General features: G+C 45.4%; 3 protein-coding genes across 3 annotated transcripts; all 3 read right to left on the bottom strand.

The window, feature by feature from the left end:
- Nucleotides 1-3,624: 3,624 nt before the first annotated feature.
- On the bottom strand, nucleotides 3,625-6,175 carry LOC4332855 (uncharacterized). The gene is made up of 3 exons (XM_026024159.2): nucleotides 4,901-6,175; nucleotides 4,610-4,756; nucleotides 3,625-4,331 (listed from the first exon to the last, which is right to left on the bottom strand). The coding sequence occupies exons 1-3, from the start codon at nucleotides 6,098-6,100 to the stop codon at nucleotides 3,972-3,974; spliced, it is 1,707 nt and encodes a 568-aa protein (XP_025879944.1). The 5' UTR covers nucleotides 6,101-6,175; the 3' UTR covers nucleotides 3,625-3,971.
- Nucleotides 6,176-10,978: 4,803 nt separating this feature from the next.
- Nucleotides 10,979-13,518, bottom strand: LOC107280478 (uncharacterized). The gene is made up of 2 exons (XM_066308459.1): nucleotides 13,342-13,518; nucleotides 10,979-11,805 (listed from the first exon to the last, which is right to left on the bottom strand). The coding sequence occupies exons 1-2, from the start codon at nucleotides 13,376-13,378 to the stop codon at nucleotides 10,979-10,981; spliced, it is 864 nt and encodes a 287-aa protein (XP_066164556.1). The 5' UTR covers nucleotides 13,379-13,518.
- Nucleotides 13,519-14,419: 901 nt separating this feature from the next.
- On the bottom strand, nucleotides 14,420-15,689 carry LOC9266239 (uncharacterized). The gene is made up of 2 exons (XM_015777228.3): nucleotides 15,374-15,689; nucleotides 14,420-14,802 (listed from the first exon to the last, which is right to left on the bottom strand). Exons 1-2 carry the CDS (start codon nucleotides 15,665-15,667, stop codon nucleotides 14,680-14,682), a joined length of 417 nt encoding a protein of 138 aa, XP_015632714.1. The 5' UTR covers nucleotides 15,668-15,689; the 3' UTR covers nucleotides 14,420-14,679.
- Nucleotides 15,690-17,662: the final 1,973 nt, after the last annotated feature.

The raw sequence follows: 17,662 nt of genomic DNA, 5'->3' as shown, positions 1-17,662 counted from the left end.
CCGCCTCCGCGTGTTCACCCCAGCCGAGGTAGGCCCAAAAGCGTCTTCGCTTCGCACCGCCGCCGTCTCCGCCTAAAGCACCAGACACAAGTAGCACGTGCAGCGGCTAGCAACCAATCGCCCCCTCCTGCGACCAAACTCTGGAGCCGCGTTGTGCCCTTCCTCACCGTGACAAGTGACCAAGCGTCCCCTGCCCCACACCGGCGCCATCATGTCCTTCATGTGCCACGCGCTAGAGTCTGACGGGGCTGGCACCGAGCACATCCACTCATCACGGACGCGTGGCGTCGATGGTGGATGGAGTGAGAGAGAGACAGGAGAAGAGAGGGGTAGTGATTTTTTTTTGTATGACATGTGGGTCTCATGCTGACTTAGTTTGGTTGACCGAAGTATTGCCTTGAGACTAAAATATAACCCAGTTTGATAAGATTAGGATGCGTTATATCTAGTACTAGATAATACCCCGCGTATTGCTGCGGAATGTTGTCGATAAATATATGTGAGATAGGGAGCTAAGGCAACTGTGAGCTGAAAACACTTGGAAGGAAATATAAAGATGTTTAGCAAGTGCTTATCAGGTTTTATTTGCTGAAACATGCGGAATCACCGATATATTTCTAAAATAGTTAACTTAGGTCTCGGTACATCAGCCAAAGATAACTTGGTCAATGTAGCAATAACGTAGGCTGTAGCAAGCTGGTGTATAGATGATGTGACATTGCTAAATGCCCTAGAAACAAAAACAAATAGCTGCAAACTGTAAAAATGAGGCAACATAAACTTTATTTTTATATCAAACATAGAGCAATCGTATATGTTTAATTTTTTTTTGGGCAAAAGGAAGCGACATTCAACGAATGAAACAATCACGAAACATTGATTTTGCCTCGATCTGTACTGCTGCACACTTTTTTTCAGGTGAACAGATGAAATTATCTCCCCGCAAAGTTACTTTTTGATGAACTAAAGAAATTATGCACCTTTTGATTGATGCATGGAATCGGTAACCAAGGAAAATGCTGATCCAAAAAGCATAAAAAAGTTTATACACATATATTTGTACACTAAACTCAAGAACAGTATGGCTCGCTCATTAAGGTGGTCTTTTTGACTGCCTCTGCTTCGGTTTCCTTGATTTTGTGGCACGCTAATTAGGGTGGAGGCGAGAACGAAGCTGTTCAACTATCAGGGTGCTAGGAGGTTGCATTATTTTCATCGGTTACAGGGGGCGGTGGAGTGGAGCGATCAGAATGGAAGACCGCGAGAGAGAGGCCAGGGAGCTGCATGTCATCCGTTGTGTCTTCCACCAATGCAGGAATCAGAAACGATCTAATCTCCTGCCGTGCAATTTTAATCTAACAATCCAAAGCAATCAGTGATGTGGAGCAACCACATCACAGAAAAATCAAATTAATTGCACGTAGTGAGGATCAACTGTATAGATATATATAGATATATAGGATAGGATTCCTCAAAGGGACGATTTCAAAACTCGATGACAAGACGAGGAAGCTGAAGTAAACTCTTCTCCCTACAAATTACGCAGTTCCAGCTGGGTAAAGCTAATGGGCGATCGATCGCTCCAGGCAATCGACCCCCATCCCCCTATGCGGCTCCTCTCCCCTTCTTCTCTTCCTACTACACCATAAATTAAAAAAAACAGTTAGAAAAATTTATATATAGAAATACTATATATATATATATATATATATATATAATATTTGAATTCAAATCCAAATTTGAATCGGGCATATAAAATTTTGACTTATAAACTTTGGGCCTATAAACTTTAAATGTATAGAAAATACAATATATAAAAAATATTTGAATTAAAATTCAAATTTGAATTAGATATATAAACTTTTGACTTATAAACTTTGGGTCTCTAAACTTTAGGTGTATAGAAATACTATATATAAAAAAATTGAATTGAAATTCAAATTTGAATCGGGTATATAAACTTTTTACTTATAAACTTTGGGTCTATAAACTTTAGATATATAGAAAATACTATATATAAAAAATATTTGAATTCAAATTCAAATTTGAATCGGATATATAAACTTTTGACTTATAAAATTTGTGTCTCTAAACTTTAGGTGTATAAACTTTAGATGTATAAACTTAAGGTTGTACAAATTTTAGATGCATAAATTTACTAAAATAAAAAAGTAATGCGGTGCAAAAAAAAAAAAGAAACCACGTGAGGAGGAGGGCCGATTGCCCTGATCGCGATCAATCGCCCATTAGCTTTTCCGGTTCCAGCTACATGGGCCGTATCAGAAAATTCTCTGATAAAATGAAGGCCCACAAGGCCCAATTCTACCTAAAGGGCCTAAAACCCCTCGAGCTCTCCTCTCTTCTCCTCACTCCGCCGCCGCAGCGAACTCCTCCCTCCTCTCTCGCCGCCGCCGATCCCCACCCGGAAGCAGCGAGCCGCCTCCTCCTCCCCAATTCCTCTCCAGAATGGCCGGGGCGAGGAGCCTGCTCCTGAGGCACCTCCGCGTGGCGGTGGCCCCTTCCTCCTCCTCCCCGGTGGCGTCCCTCAGTCCCGCGGTGGTGCTGCGCGAGGCCCTGTGTGGCCGGCAGTGGATGTCGTCGGAGGAGGCCAAGGGGTCGTTCCTGGACAAGGCCGAGGTCACCGAGCGCATCGTCAAGGTCGTCAGGAAATCTGCGGCGCACAATGTTGATCGGACGGACTAGGATTAGCCACCGTACTTTGGCCGCACCCCTCGCCGGAGAGAGAACACCGGCGCTTCGATCGCCGTGAACTTGGCGGCTGAAGAACACCGGCGGCGGCAGCGCAAGAGGTGGTGCTCGCCGCCGACATGATCCTCCAACGCTGGAGAAAAGTGAAATGCAGATTTCCTCAACAGCATGAGCAATCTGATGAGATTGCTCTGCAACTCGTACAGTGAAGTGCCACAGGACTTTACACGGTTGACAGTTCCACATCACAAATTCACAATTCACAAGACGGTAAACAACAGTTGTTAGTAGTTATGTTAATTGTTAATTAAGCAAAAAAAATTTAAATATTTCTTCCTCAATTCAAGGCTCCAAAATAATTAATAGTAGTATAATATTTTTGACAGTTGAGTTCATACATTATATAATTATACAAGTGCCAGACCAATCTTGAATGGTGGTCTGGTAAGCTAAACCATCACAGCCTATACAAAATTTGTAAGAGCCCACAATACATGTTTGTTCAGATAGATACATGTAATTACATTTCATAAACTCTCAACACATCAGTAGGAGAAAATGAACGACATAGACAGACATTGACACATGCATAACAAATCAATACACACCATGATCAACAAATCTACACGTATAGTTTAGAGTTTAACTTTAGACCCATGTAGAAGCTTGACAGGTCAGTGGAGAACCAGAACGTCCTTTTTGCACCAGGTACAAATGTACAATTGCACCCGAGTATATGCATGTCACTTAGTAGTATAAAAATCTAGCCGCAGTCAAATAATTTCCCGGTTTGTCTAGCATCATGATCAACAAATATACATGTACACTACAGTTGTTTAGCATCTAAGAAAAATAATTCACTTTTATGTTGATCAAATTTTCCGGTAAAAGCAAAGCACAAACAACATGCTCATCTCATCAAGATACTGTATCTTCTTTTACTGCTATCAAGATTTGTAATTGTTCAATTATGCAGACTCAAAGAGAGCATCATTCACAATTCGCTCACTTAGCATACATCATTTGACCAGCTAGACAAATTGAAGAAAAGAGCGCAGCCTAACCTCTCTGACAGTAGTACAGCAGCGCAGAACAACAACCTGGAGTAGCCTTCTTCAACCTGGAGTAGCCTTCTTCAAGTAACTCAACTTAGAATAATGGACACAAAACAAATAAGACCAATCTAGGAATGACTAGATTAATTTTGAATTAAGGAGAGGGTGAGGCTCGAACCCGGACCGGCTAGCTCGCAGCTTGCGTTGCTATCCAGGAAGACCCCCGGCCTTTCTCAAACGTAGAATAACGGACACATGTCGATCTCTGACAGCATGATTTGGAGTGGTCATTCTGAAATGTTCGAGAGCCCGCCATAGCTGGTTAGAGATGTAGTCCGTATAGCTGCCTTGTGGGTGTAGCATTTTGAACATTGTCCCGGCTCGAGCTTCGTCGAGGATGGCTTTGCCCAGAGCAAGTTCATACTTGCCCCCTCTGAAAGCTGTAAGATATATCCACCTCAGGTGATGGCTGAAACAACCAAGGTCACGGAAGAAATTGTTCCCTTGATAGATGTGTTCATCATCCGCTTTGAGGAGCCCTTCTTCTGGTGCAACCTCATCGTATCTCTGCAGCAAAGGCACACACGCGCACCTTAATCAGAATTCACACATGATAATTCTGCAAGTCACGCACAATTCAAACAGAACTCAGACATATTATATATTACTAGTACCATTGAACTACAGAGACAGTTGGTAGTAATTCTGCAGCAAAGGCACGCACGCACAACCCAATCAGAAATCAGAATTCAGACATAGTCTAATACTACTGATGCAGAGCAATTAACAGCAAATTTCAGGACAATAAAATGATTGATTGATTGATTGGATTGGCTGTTTATTACCATGATCTCCAGTTTCTCTAAGCATGGGAAACACTTCAGAATCTGCTCTATCTCACGGGGCACCCTGTGACCCATCTCTGTGTAGTTCACCCGTAAGCCGAGAATCCTGACAGAACGCATCTTTGGAGGATGCAGCACCATCCCAGCCTGCGCATGATCAGAGTATAGTATTGTTAATTAGCCAATTTGGATTTGGATTTGAGTTAATCGGATGAGCAGCATGCAGAGGTCTGAATTTGATCGATCGATTTGCAGTGCACACGGACACGATTCGATTTGATTTGATCATACCTGAATCACAATGCCTTTGATCACGAAGACGGTGTTGAAGAGATCGAGATAGCCGATGCTTCGCAGGCTGGGCGCTTCACCGATGAAGATCTTGGATGGTCTCGTCGGTGGTAACAGGTGCAGCTTCCGGAGTTGGATGGCGTCGTGCACGACGACCGTGCCCTGCACCACGTTGTTGTGCATCTCCAGAGAGCGGAGGCGCGTGGTCTGGACGAGGACGTCTACCAGACGGCTGAAGTCGATCGTCAGCACCCGGATTTCCGATTCGGGGCGGAGTGCTCGCAGGATCATGCCAGGGCAGCCATACAGCCCGAGGACGCGGAGGTTGACGAGGGAGTCGATGTGGTCGGCTTCCATGGTGAAGAAGAAGACGTGGAGTCCCTTGAGGCTTGTGGCGCAGTCGCGGATGCCCTGGGGGAGCTCGGGGTGCCCTTCCATGGTGAGGTTGGCGAGGGTGACCTCACGAACACGGCCGCGCTGGAGCGCGGCGCACCAGCGGTGGAGTTGGTCGGCGCGCCACCGCGTGGTCTCCACTCGGAAGCTGTAGACGCGGCCGATCTCGTAACCACCATCTGGGATGTCGTCGTGGCCGTAGATGTCGTCGTCGCTGATGACGCCGTCGTCGGCGCCTACGCCTCCAGGGAATCGGAGGCGACGGCGGCCGGCGACACCTCCACCGTCAGAATTGTTGACGACTCCACCGCCTTGATCTGCTGCCTCGTGTTCGAGTTCGACGGCAACCCCGGGTCCAGAATCGTGGCCATCCACGCCAACTACCTCGTTGCCTCCACCTCCATCTCCGTCGTCGTCGTCGTCGCTCCCGTTCTCTCCTTGTACGCCTACGAACTGGACGCCGTCGCCTACGTGGAGCTCGAGAACGTTGGCGATGGCGTCGGCGACGTCGGCGGCGGCGATCCGGGGAGAGGCGAACTGGCGGTCATGGAGATACAGCGGCTCGGCGCGCCAGATGTCGAGCCAGCGCGGGGAGAAGAGGTAGCCGAGGCGGAACAGGTCGACGACGGGGAGGCGGACGAGCACCCTGGCGACGACGTCGTCGGGTAGCCCCCGCCACTCGGCGTGCGGGGCGTCGGCGACGGGCGGCGCGAGGACGGCGGCCGGAGCGTCATGCGTCAGCGTCGCCCGCGGTGGCTTCAACCTGGCCACGGCGGAGGCGACGATTGTCGCGCGGCCCGCTTCCATTCCTCTCCGGCGAGTCGGAAATCTGGACACGGCGGAGGCGTGTGGAGCAAGCTGCCTCCTCTCTCTCTCTCTCTCTCTCTCTCTGGGGTTTCAAATTTTGATATACCGGAGGTTGGATATTTATAGAGAGAGTTTTTCTCTGGTTTTTTTTTATCAATCTGGTGCGCACGTTACTGATCGGACGGTCTGGGTCCAATTCCGGATAGGAAGAAAAAAAATCTACGGCTTCTTCTGGAAATACAGAATAAAACTAATCGGTTAGTAGCAAATCTACGGCGCACAATGTTGATCGGACGACACACCGAGCGCCACCTCACAGTCACTTCGCCGTGGACTTGGCAAGTTGGCGTCAGCAGAAAAGCCATCGATACCGGTGTCTCGATTCTCAATTATCTCATCAGCAGATGAGATTTTTATCGATAAGATTTCTGCAATTCATACTGAAACGCCACAAACACATTTTTCCACAAGACTTGCACATCACAAGATAGTAGACAACTCATGGTTTTGTTAAGCAAAATGAATAAAAAAAATCCATTTATTATTCTTCCTCAATTTAAGGTTCCAAAAGTGACAATGCAATCTATTGTCAGTTCATATGTCATATAACTACAAGTGCCAATCCATATTATTCAGTGGTCAGGCACAAAAATTGTAAGAGAGTTCAGGACATGTTTGCTCAGATAGCATGTAATTACACTTCAGAGAGACACAAGCATACATACATACTTCCTCTGTTCCACAATATAAGTCATTCTAGATTTCCCCACATTCATATTCATGCTAATGAATCTAGATAAATATATATGTCTAGATTCATTAATATCAATATGAATGTGGAAAATGTTAGAATGACTTATATTGTGAAACGGAGGGAGTACACCAGAATAGAATACACACCATGAGCAACAGAGCAGAATACAACAGCATAAGCATAGTATAGACTTGATCCATTTCATTCAATAACCATCTCACTGCAGCCAAATATTTTGTCGGTTCATAAAATAGGTTTTATTTGATCCCCTGAGACTGTCCCTTTGCCTGAATAGTTGATCACATGCCTCATAACCTGTCAGGATCAGCCAACCAGAATTGCTCCATCACTCGGCTGCTGCTTCCACTCCAAAGCTCTGGTTCCATCCATGGAAGAGTAGTGTCTCGTACATCAGCAGAAACCAAAGAGTTCATCAGTGATCTGAGAAGCAAAATTGAAACATACAGATATGGAATCAAGATATCAGGATAATTTCTGTACTAAATACTCCTTATATTCAGATACATAATAACGCTGGAGTAAAGAAATATAGAATGCACTAATATGTAGTTTGTATTGTACCCCTTAGATGAAGTTCCAACGGTAGGTCATAGAAGAGAACAAGCACAAACTTACAGTGAAATTTGGGAGTCCTGAAAGTGTTAGGGTTGTCTATTGGATCACCTAGGTTTAGATCTAGTCGGGTGGTTCTATTTGCGATGGATGATTGAACAACAATAGAGAATAAGGGAAAGGGTTTAGGGATGTGACCGGTTGACGCGTTGGATGAAGAGGAAGTCCCAGCCATCGTCGTTGTCGTCGCTCTGCTTGACGTGGGCGGCGGCGGCGATGGCGGTCGTGACGGCGACGGTGCTGCGCGGCAGTGGTGGTCGTAGGGGATCCCGGCGAGGTCGTGGCGCGGCGGTGGAGTCTTCCCGTCACTGGCTGCCCCCCCTCGATCGGTTAGGGTTTATGGGGTGGAGTGGCGGCGGCGGCGACGAACCTCGTTCCTTGTGTCGTTATGTCGTCCCGTCCTCCACCCCTCTTTATATGGCACAGTGTGACGGGGGCCCACCAGCCATTGGGCTGGGCGCCCCTGATCAGGGCGCGGGTCAAGGCCCCCTTGAGCCGTTGGGCTCAAGGGGAGGGAGATCCATCTAACATTCTCCCCCTTGATCTCACTATTTCCTTTAGCTTTTTCTATTCCATCACAGATTTACATATAGAGCATGTTTCATCGTCACGGTTAATTACCGATGGATTCGACAGCCACTATACACATCTCTATTCAGAAACAGATACTTTAACTTTTGGGCCCTATAGTCCAGGATTCATAAGGCTTCCCTTAAAACCCATGCATGCTACATGTTCCTTGAACATGTTGGGAGGTAGGCCTTTCATGAGCGGATCCGCGAGCATCCTTTCTGTTCTTATGTGCTCGAGACTGATTGTTTGATCCCGGACTTTGTCTTTCACAACATAATACTTTATGTCAATGTGTTTGGCAGCACCACTTGACTAATTGTTGTGAGAGTACATTACTGTGGGTTCTTTATCGCAGTATAACTTTAGTGGTTTCTCAATACTATCAACCACCTTTAAAACCGGGTATGAACTTCATTAGCCAGTTCACCTGCCCCGTAGCCTCATGGCATGCTATAAACTCGGCATACATGGTAGACCCTGCAGTGGTCGTCTGTTTTGAGCTTTTCCATGAAATAGCTCCTACTGCCAGGGTAAACATGTATCCCGATGTTAACTTTGTATTATCTTTTGCAAAGTCAGAATCCGAATACCCCACTATCTGGAGCGATTCTGCTTTTCTGTAAGACATGATGAGGCCTTTTGTTCCTTGCAATCACGCAAGACTTTCTATACCAATTTCCAGTGCTCTAGGCCTGGATTACTTTGAAATCTGCCAAATAACCCGGTAACAAATGCCAAGTCAGGTCGTGTGCACACTTGCGCGTACTATAGGCTTCCTACAGCTGACGCATATGGCTTTGTTTTCATTTTATTGAGCTCATACTGATTTCTGGGACATTGCGATGCCCCATACTTTTCGCCTTTGACTATAGGAGCAGGTGTAGCACTGCATCTGTACATATTGAATTTCTTCAACACCTTTTCTATATATATGCTTTTTGAGAAAATCCCAATGCATACTTTGTTCTATTTCGGTGAATCTCTATGCCCAAAACATATGAAGCCTCACCGAGGTCTTTCATGTCAAAGTTTGAGGACAAGAATTTCTTTATTTCCTGCAGTAGATTGACATCACTACTAGCTAGTAGAACGTCATCTACATACAGAATTAGGAAAATGAGTCTCCCATTCTTAACTTTGAATCAATACAGTTGTCCTCTACATTCTCTTGAAAACCCAAATTTCTTTATTGTTCCATCAAACTTCAAGTAGCATTGTCTCGAAGCTTTGCTTTAACCCATAAATGGATCTCTTTATACGGCATCCCATATTTTCGTTTCCTTTCATGACAAAACCTTTCGGTTGCGCCATGTATACTTTTTCCTCCAAATCTCCATTTAGAAAATGCCGTTTTTACATCCATCTGATGTAATTCCAAATCATAATGTGCCACTAGTGCCATTATAATCCTGAAGGAATCTTTACAAGAGACTGGAGAAAATGTCTCATTGTAATCAATCCCTTCTCGTTGCGTGAAGCCTTTTGCCACGAGTCGCACTTTAAACTTTTCTATATTCCCTCTAGAGTCATATTTGGTTTTGTAGACCCATTTACAGCCTACTGTTTTGGCTCCTTTAGGAATTTCTTCTAAATCCCAAACATCGTTTAGTTTCATTGATTTCATTTCATCTTTCATGGCTTCCAACCATTCAGATGAGCGAGCGCTTCTCATGGCCTCTTCATATGAGGTGGGATCATCCTCCATATGCGACTCTTCTATATTATAAACTTTATAGTCATCACGGATAGCCGATCTTCTGACTCTTTCAGACCTTCTAGGGGCCTGCACATTTGGCACATCCTGTACCTGAGGCTCTTGATGAGTCTCCTGTACTGGCACATTATCTATTTGAGGCTGTTGTAGCTCCTCCTCTGGTGTGGCAACCATTTCTGTTGAATCCTGTATAACAGGTTCCTCACTCTCATTCATTGTTGCCACAGGAGGGGTAACAACAGGTGCTGGTACCGCAAGGGCATGCATTGCTGGCACAACATTAGCAGGTAGAGAGAAGAAAGGTTCCTGAGTCGACGGAGCGGGTACAGACACCCGCCTCTCCTCAAGATCAATTTCTCGAATTACCGAGCTCCCCCTAATCATTTCGTCTTCCAAGAAGACGGCGTGTCTCGTTTCTACAAACTTTGTATAACTGTTTGGACAGTAGAAACGATGACCCTTTGATCTTTCAGAATAGCCAATAAAATGGCAGCTTACTGTTTTGGGTTAAATACTTTATCCTTTGCAGGACTCCCCCACACACGGAGGATCCATAGTTCATACGGTGTTTTGGGCACCGATGCATTCTATGCATTGTATGCATTGTTCTAAAACTGAGAACTCCAATGGAGGAAGAATTACATTCTTAACCAGTCTCTCAATTCTCCCCCTCGAAATATGGCCTAAACAACAGTGCCATAATTTCGATGAGACATCAGGAGTTCGCTTTCTTTTCTTTTGTCAACGAGGACACAACATTCACATTCTCAGAAAGAGATAACAAATAAAGCTGATCTTGCAACATAAGACCAATACATTCATTATTATACCATAGTTCACATTTGCCATTTCCAAAATGGCAATCATATCTATCAAAATCCAATTTGGATACACTTATTATCAAGTTTCTTTGCAAAGAAGGGACATAAAAACGTCTGGAAGTAAAAGTGTGAAGCCATTCGCGAGTTCTAGGCGAAGATCTCCAACAGCCTCAACTTTTGCTTCAACTCCATTGGCAACTCTAATGGATCTTTCACTTCTTTGCATAGTCCTCATTGAACGGAATCCCTTTAAACAATTACACACATGAATAGTTGCTCCAGAATCAATCCACCATGTGGATCTAGAATAACCAATCATAATGAGATTCTTTACAAATGTAATAATGTTCTCACCTTTCTTTGCCATGATCACTGTCAGGAAGTCAATATGATCTTTCTTGGAATGTCTTGTCTTCTTGCAGTGTAGACACTGATCTTGTCTCAACTGTAAACTGTTGTTTCTGAGGCAGATGCTGAGGCTGTTTTTCTTTTGAGGAGGGTGACCTGTGGCTCTTTTCCTTGTTATCTTTGACAAGGTTAATGGAGTCACCATTGGTCTCTTTGTGTCTTTCCTCCTCTTGCACACAATTAGAGATGAGCTCTTCAATATTCCAATTCTCTGTACTTATTTTGTAGTTGACAACAAGGTTGTCAAAGTTCTTTGGCAATGAGGACAAAACCAGATGGACCAGAAAGTCATCTGAGATGCCCAAATCTTTTTGCTTCAATTTGGAAGCCATGTTGCTCATCCTAAGAATGTGGTCTTTTACACCACCTCCATGGTACCTCTCTGTAACAAGCTGCATTATCAGCTGTGTCGCATAAAACTTTGAAGAACCAGTAAACTGGCTCTTTATACTTTCGAGGTACTTAGAGACAGTGTCATACTCTGGGATTGAGCCCAATATGGTTGGCTCAATCGTGTTCTTTACCGCAGCCAAACAATTCTTGTTGGCTGAAGACCATTTCGCATGCTCAATGTCATACGACATGATGAGGGAAGCATTGTCCCTCTCTCTCTTTTGCCATTCAGCATCTGACTCTTTTTCACCTCTGAAAATTTCAGCAGGTTCTATAGGACATGGGGTAGTCAACACCCAGTCCACCTCTCCCAAGATAAAAGCAAGGTCGAGTTCTCTTTTCCATTCTTCGTAGTTATCTCCTTTCAGGGTCGGAATATCTTTAATGTAACCCATCAAGGAGTAGCCACCTAAGATAATCATGTATTGTGAGAACAAAATTAACATTAAAATTATTATGTATTAAGTCTACATCACCGTTGGGCAGAAAATAGACATAACACATAAAGCCATAACTATAACATTGCAATTATCAACGTTGGTCAGAAAAATTACAACATCATAGCACATAATTAATGTTCCTAAAATTAAAATCTCCCGTTGGTTCGAAATTTAATTTTAGAAACACTAATTTTCATCAATTTCATCTATTTGCAGCGGAAGATCTATATACAATTCATATAAATTGTAACAAAACTCTGTTGTTTACGCTCTGTAAAATTCTCCCGTTGGTTCAAATTTAAACAGAGATAAAACATGTAAAAACAATTCAAAATTCTATTGTAATTTGCATGAAAATATACAAAATACATGTTCAGAAGCATTTCTCACATTTATCTATTCTCTAAACAATTTTCACGTTGGTTCAAATTGCTTAGAAATAAACACAATCATTAAACATATTGAAAATGCTTCCTTCGGCCGAGGGACTTTTATTAAACTTCCTTTCTTTTGATTCGGCCCCGAGGGACCTAAAATGAACTTTTTCGGCCTTTGCCAGTCGGCCCACGGCCGCCTTGCGCGCGGGCGGGCGCCCCCTCCCCTTTCCCCAGGCCGCAACCTGGGCCTGGGCCGGGAAAGTGGCTCGCCGTGCGCTCCCACATGGGCCGATTTCGGTCCGGCCGCCGTCGGCCGTCCGATCGCTAGGGTTTCGATCGGACGGTCGCGCGGGCGGATCGGGCAAACAAAACCGCCCCCGGCCGCCGGCGCCGAAACCCTAGCTCCTCTTCTCTTCTTTCTCTTGCGGTTGCACGGAGCGGCGTCGCCGTCGCCGAAAACCCTAGCACAGCGCCGGCGGCGGCATGGCGACACGGCGGCGCCGTCGCACTCCCCTTCGCCGATGCGCGCACTCACTCAAGGGTGAGTGCGCCGCCGTCGAGCGGTTGTGCCGCGACGCCCTCTCCTTTCTCTTGCGGGCGTGCGCCGTGCCGAGCGGCGTCGCCGACGCCGGCAGCCTTCGCGCCGCCGCGCCATGGCCGACGCCCTCGCGCCGCCACGCCCTCTATTCTTTTCTCTTCTCCCCCCCACCGTCTCACCCCTCCACGCGAGTGAAGAGTGAGAGACCGGCGACGACGGAGATGGTGGCGCCGCCGCGGGCCCCCTCGCCGGCGCGCGCGTGCACCCGCGGGTGCGCACGCGGCTGTCGAGTGGCTCCTCGGCGGTGCCTCTTTGCCCCTCTCCCCCTCCGTGGCCGGCGTCAACGACGGCCGGCGACGAGGTAAGATTAGGGTTAGGGTTTCGATCTTTTCGATCCGTTGGATCGTTTGCTTTTCTTTGCCTTTCTTTTGGATTTCTTTCCCCAACCAATCTAAACGCTAGGATGGCTCTGATACCATTGTTAGGGTTGTCTATTGGATCACCTAGGTTTAGATCTAGTCGGGTGGTTCTATTTGCGATGGATGATTGAACAACAATAGAGAATAAGGGAAAGGGTTTAGGGATGTGACCGGTTGACGCGTTGGATGAAGAGGAAGTCCCAGCCATCGTCGTTGTCGTCGCTCTGCTTGACGTGGGCGGCGGCGGCGATGGCGGTCGTGACGGCGACGGTGCTGCGCGGCAGTGGTGGTCGTAGGGGATCCCGGCGAGGTCGTGGCGCGGCGGTGGAGTCTTCCCGTCACTGGCTGCCCCCCCTCGATCGGTTAGGGTTTATGGGGTGGAGTGGCGGCGGCGGCGACGAACCTCGTTCCTTGTGTCGTTATGTCGTCCCGTCCTCCACCCCTCTTTATATGACACAGTGTGACGGGGGCCCACCAGCCATTGGGCTGGGCGCCCCCGATCAGGGCGCGGGTCAAGGCCCCCTTGAGCCGTTGGGCTCAAGGGGAGGGAGATCCATCTAACAGAAAGGTCACTGAATTATGCGTGTCAAGATTGAGCTACTTCCTGCCAAACATTTGACATGCCTCAAATCATCTGAGAACTTTGAACCCAGCAAAACCCTGATGCAATTCTGCCTAAAGAACTGGCAGACCCACATTATGCTACAGCCACAACAAGTAAACAACCCGATATCTCTCATAACCAGCCCTTTTTTTTTTGAGAAAGAGGGGCAGAACGCCATTTTATTAATGAAATGAGCAAAAGCTAGAGGTTCATATAATCCCAAATCCATTTCTAGCAGATCAACAAAATGAAAGAGCAACACAAATTCCGATTCCCAGGTAACATGACTAAGACTTTTCATTATCAGCACGCCCACATCATCGCGGCAGAGATTCACCAGGCGATCATAAAAATAAAATATTCAAAATAACCAGCCAATTTACAACAGGAAAGAAAATATCCACACGATCATCCTCTACCAGAAGAGGGCTTCGATCGCAATCTCGTATTGAGATAAAAGCAAAGTTTAGAATCACTGGCAAATGACAATGCAAACAGGCATAATTCCTATGCAGCAGTGCACCATATTTCTACAACAGCAGCAAAAGACATAGCATGATTATAGAAGGCCTCACCTATCATCAGACATTTCCATCACATCAGAAAACCAAAGCTGTATCCAAACAGAAGTAAAGCAGAATAGCATGGTAGAACTGGTAAGCTTGTGAATTCTGAATTGATAAGAGCAATTCGAATCGGCCTTAGCACCAAACAACTCAAGTAGCTCTCACATCAGACCTTGATAAAGTGCACACAGGCACGCAGTTGGCTTAACAGAATTCTAGCCATGTACTGAAGACTTAACCTAACCCAAAACATAGGTAGTATATACTACTTAACTAGGTTAATGACCAGGGTGATGATCTGCTAATGATAACTAGGAAAAATGCCATTTGCGGAGCCGTTCACAGGTGTCCCAGCACATTCTGCAAAAACAGCTTCACTTCCTGTGGACTCATCTGATGATCTTGCAGCATCCTTTTGTGGCATTCATCCTTAAGATCTTCCATGTCGAGTGCAATCGCAGCCTGTACAGAGAAATCAGATTAGAAACATATAAACATCTGTCTGAACTCTGAACAGAGAAATCAGGCAGCCTACTATAGTATATCTAGGACAAGTTTCAAAAGTGGAAGTACTTTAGTCACTATATATCTTACATAATACTACTATATCTTACAAAAGAAATCAAGCTGCTAATTGTTTGTTTTATTCCCAAGATCTCAGCCAAAATTTGGGCCGTTGGTTCTAGATCCAACGGGTTCTGTGCATCTTCTACCTCTAGAACACTGAACTCTCTCTCTCCCCTCACCTATCGATTAGCTGCGCAACTGCGTGTCTGCGCCTTCCCCGTCTCCACCGGCGCAGCCCGCCGCCTACTCGGTTTCCCTCGCCGTCGCCGTCGCCGTCGTCGACCCCTTCCACCGCCAAGCCGCGAGATTCCGATCAACGGGAGAAAGAGAGGGAGAGGAAGGTAGAGGTTGAAGACGAAGTACACACAAAATCGCAACGCAAAACCACACAGTCGGAAAACATCCCTAACAATTGCAAGATGCCTCCATTGCCGGAGAGGAGAGGAGAGGAGCGAGGGGCGCTTACCCTTGTGAGGTGGCCGAGGGTGTCCAGGTCGTGGACCCTCTCCGCGAAGATGCTCTGCACGCGCAGGACCCCCTGGGGAAGCAGCTCGCCGGTGGCGCGGCTCGTGAAGAGCTCGGCGTTCATGCGGTACAACTGCACGGTGTCGTAGATGTCGCCGGACTCGATGGCGGGCAGGTCCCATATGTATCCCGGCGCGAGCTCCGCTAGCCGCCGGGCCTGCACCGAGAACTCCACGCCGTCGCCTACCCGCACCTTCACCATGGGCACTCCCGCCGCCGCCGCCGCGCCCTCCATCGCCGTCGCCGAGGAGGAAGAGGGAGAGGGAGAGGAAGGGGGAGGGGGTGAAGTGGGTGGGTGAAAGTGAAAAGGTGGCGAAAGGGAGGAGGTGAAGGTACGAGAAGGTTATATTGATACAGACTCCTCTCACTTACAGTGGGCCCAGGATTATACCTGGCCCCACCTGCAGCCACAGACGGGCTCCCTACAGTCCTACACCATCCTCCCTCTACGCCACGTGATCCCCTGCCTGTCAGGGCGTGGGCCCAACGGCATCTTAGTTACTTTACTCAATTTTTGATAAAAAGGAGAAAATGGTAGTACTGGATATTTGCCTATTCAATTTTTGTTCTTCGTACTTTCATATCTCAAGATTATCGTCTTGTGATAATAATGTTTAGTTGAAAAACTTTTTCCAAAAAACATCACATCGAATCTTTGGATACATACATAGAATATTAAATATAAATAAATTTAGAAAATAGTTACACAGTTAGGGGAGAAATCGCGAGACAAATCTTTTGAGTCTAATTAATCCATGATTAGCTATAAGTGCTACAATAACCCACATGTGCTAATAATGGATAATTAGGCTCAAAAGATTCGTCTCGCGGTTTCCATGCGAGTTACTTCCTCCGTTTCACAATATAAGTCATTCTAGCATTTCCCACATTCATATGGATGTTAATGAATCTAGATAAATATATATGTCTAGATTCATTAACATCAACATGAATGTGGGAAATATTCATTAACATCCATATGAATGTGGGAAATGCTAGAATGACTTACATCGTGAAACGGAGAGAGTGTGAAATTAGTTTTTTTATTCGTGTCCGAAAACCCCTTCCAACATCCGGTCAAACGTCCGATGTGATATACAAAACTTTTCTTTTCATGAACTAAACAGGCCCAATATTTCACACAAACATTGTAAAATTTTTTGCACGAAGAAACTTAAGTAGTTTTATAGAATTTAAATTTTCGAAGGGCATAACATTGGTATTGAGTAACTCTCGACAAGACTTAATAGTCTTTTTTTAAAAAAAAAAATCATGCAACTATATTACCCGGCTTTGAAACAAAGCCTAGACAACATACAACATACAGAGTTCACAGTGTCTTAACAAAAAGAAAGCAGAAAACAGAGCAAATAAGAGAGCCGCTGGGAACAACCAGCCATCCATGACAGAGCTCAGAACAGCACAAAAGAACTAAATACCCCTTTTTTTCTACTAAACCCCACTATTTTGAGAATTAAAAGCAAGACGAGAACTACTCATCTAAACCACAAACTATCCTAAGGCAGCGTTCGTTTGGAGGACATTGAGGGAGAAAGCACCTCGTTTTCCGCACGCACGCTTCCCAAACTACTAAACGCTGTATTTTTTGTAAAAATTTTATATAGGAAAGTTGCTTTAAAAAATCATATTAATCCATTTTTAAAATTTAAAATAATTAATACTCAATTAATCCTGAGCTAATGGCTCACCTCGTTTTGCGTATCTTCTCAATCTCCTCAATCTCCTTCTTCTCAAACACACCCTAAGTCAACAGGCAGATTAATTACTAGTCATTATTATCACCTTGATTACTACTTTGGACTTCAACTCATGGATATACTTCATGTAATAAGACATATATAACCTTGCTAGTATTCAAAATGCACAACAATTTTATGATACACTATATAAGAGTTTTTCTTTCAATTAGTACTGTTCACAACAGCACCAGACAAAACTTCTCTCTGAATTGCTCCAAACTTCTCGATGAAAAGGAATTACTCGAAACTTCTATCAGAATTACTACTATCAGTGTGCATCTAGCTACAACTGTCTATCTAGTAAACACTAATATGGTGAAACAAAGAAGAAGAGGGAGATAGGGATTGCGATTTGTGAGGAGGAAGATGAAGATAAGAAGCAAAATAGAAAGGTGCAAAGTTAAAAGATGCTCAAGTATTGAGGTGTTCACGGTAACAGACTCTAGCATTGAGAGGGCATAGGCGAGGGG

Source organism: Oryza sativa, chromosome 3, assembly GCF_034140825.1.
Source record: "Oryza sativa Japonica Group chromosome 3, ASM3414082v1".
Classification (NCBI taxonomy): domain Eukaryota; kingdom Viridiplantae; phylum Streptophyta; class Magnoliopsida; order Poales; family Poaceae; genus Oryza; species Oryza sativa.
The sequence above is the reverse complement of the archived record's forward strand: the minus strand, read 5'-3'. Positions and strand labels throughout refer to the sequence as shown.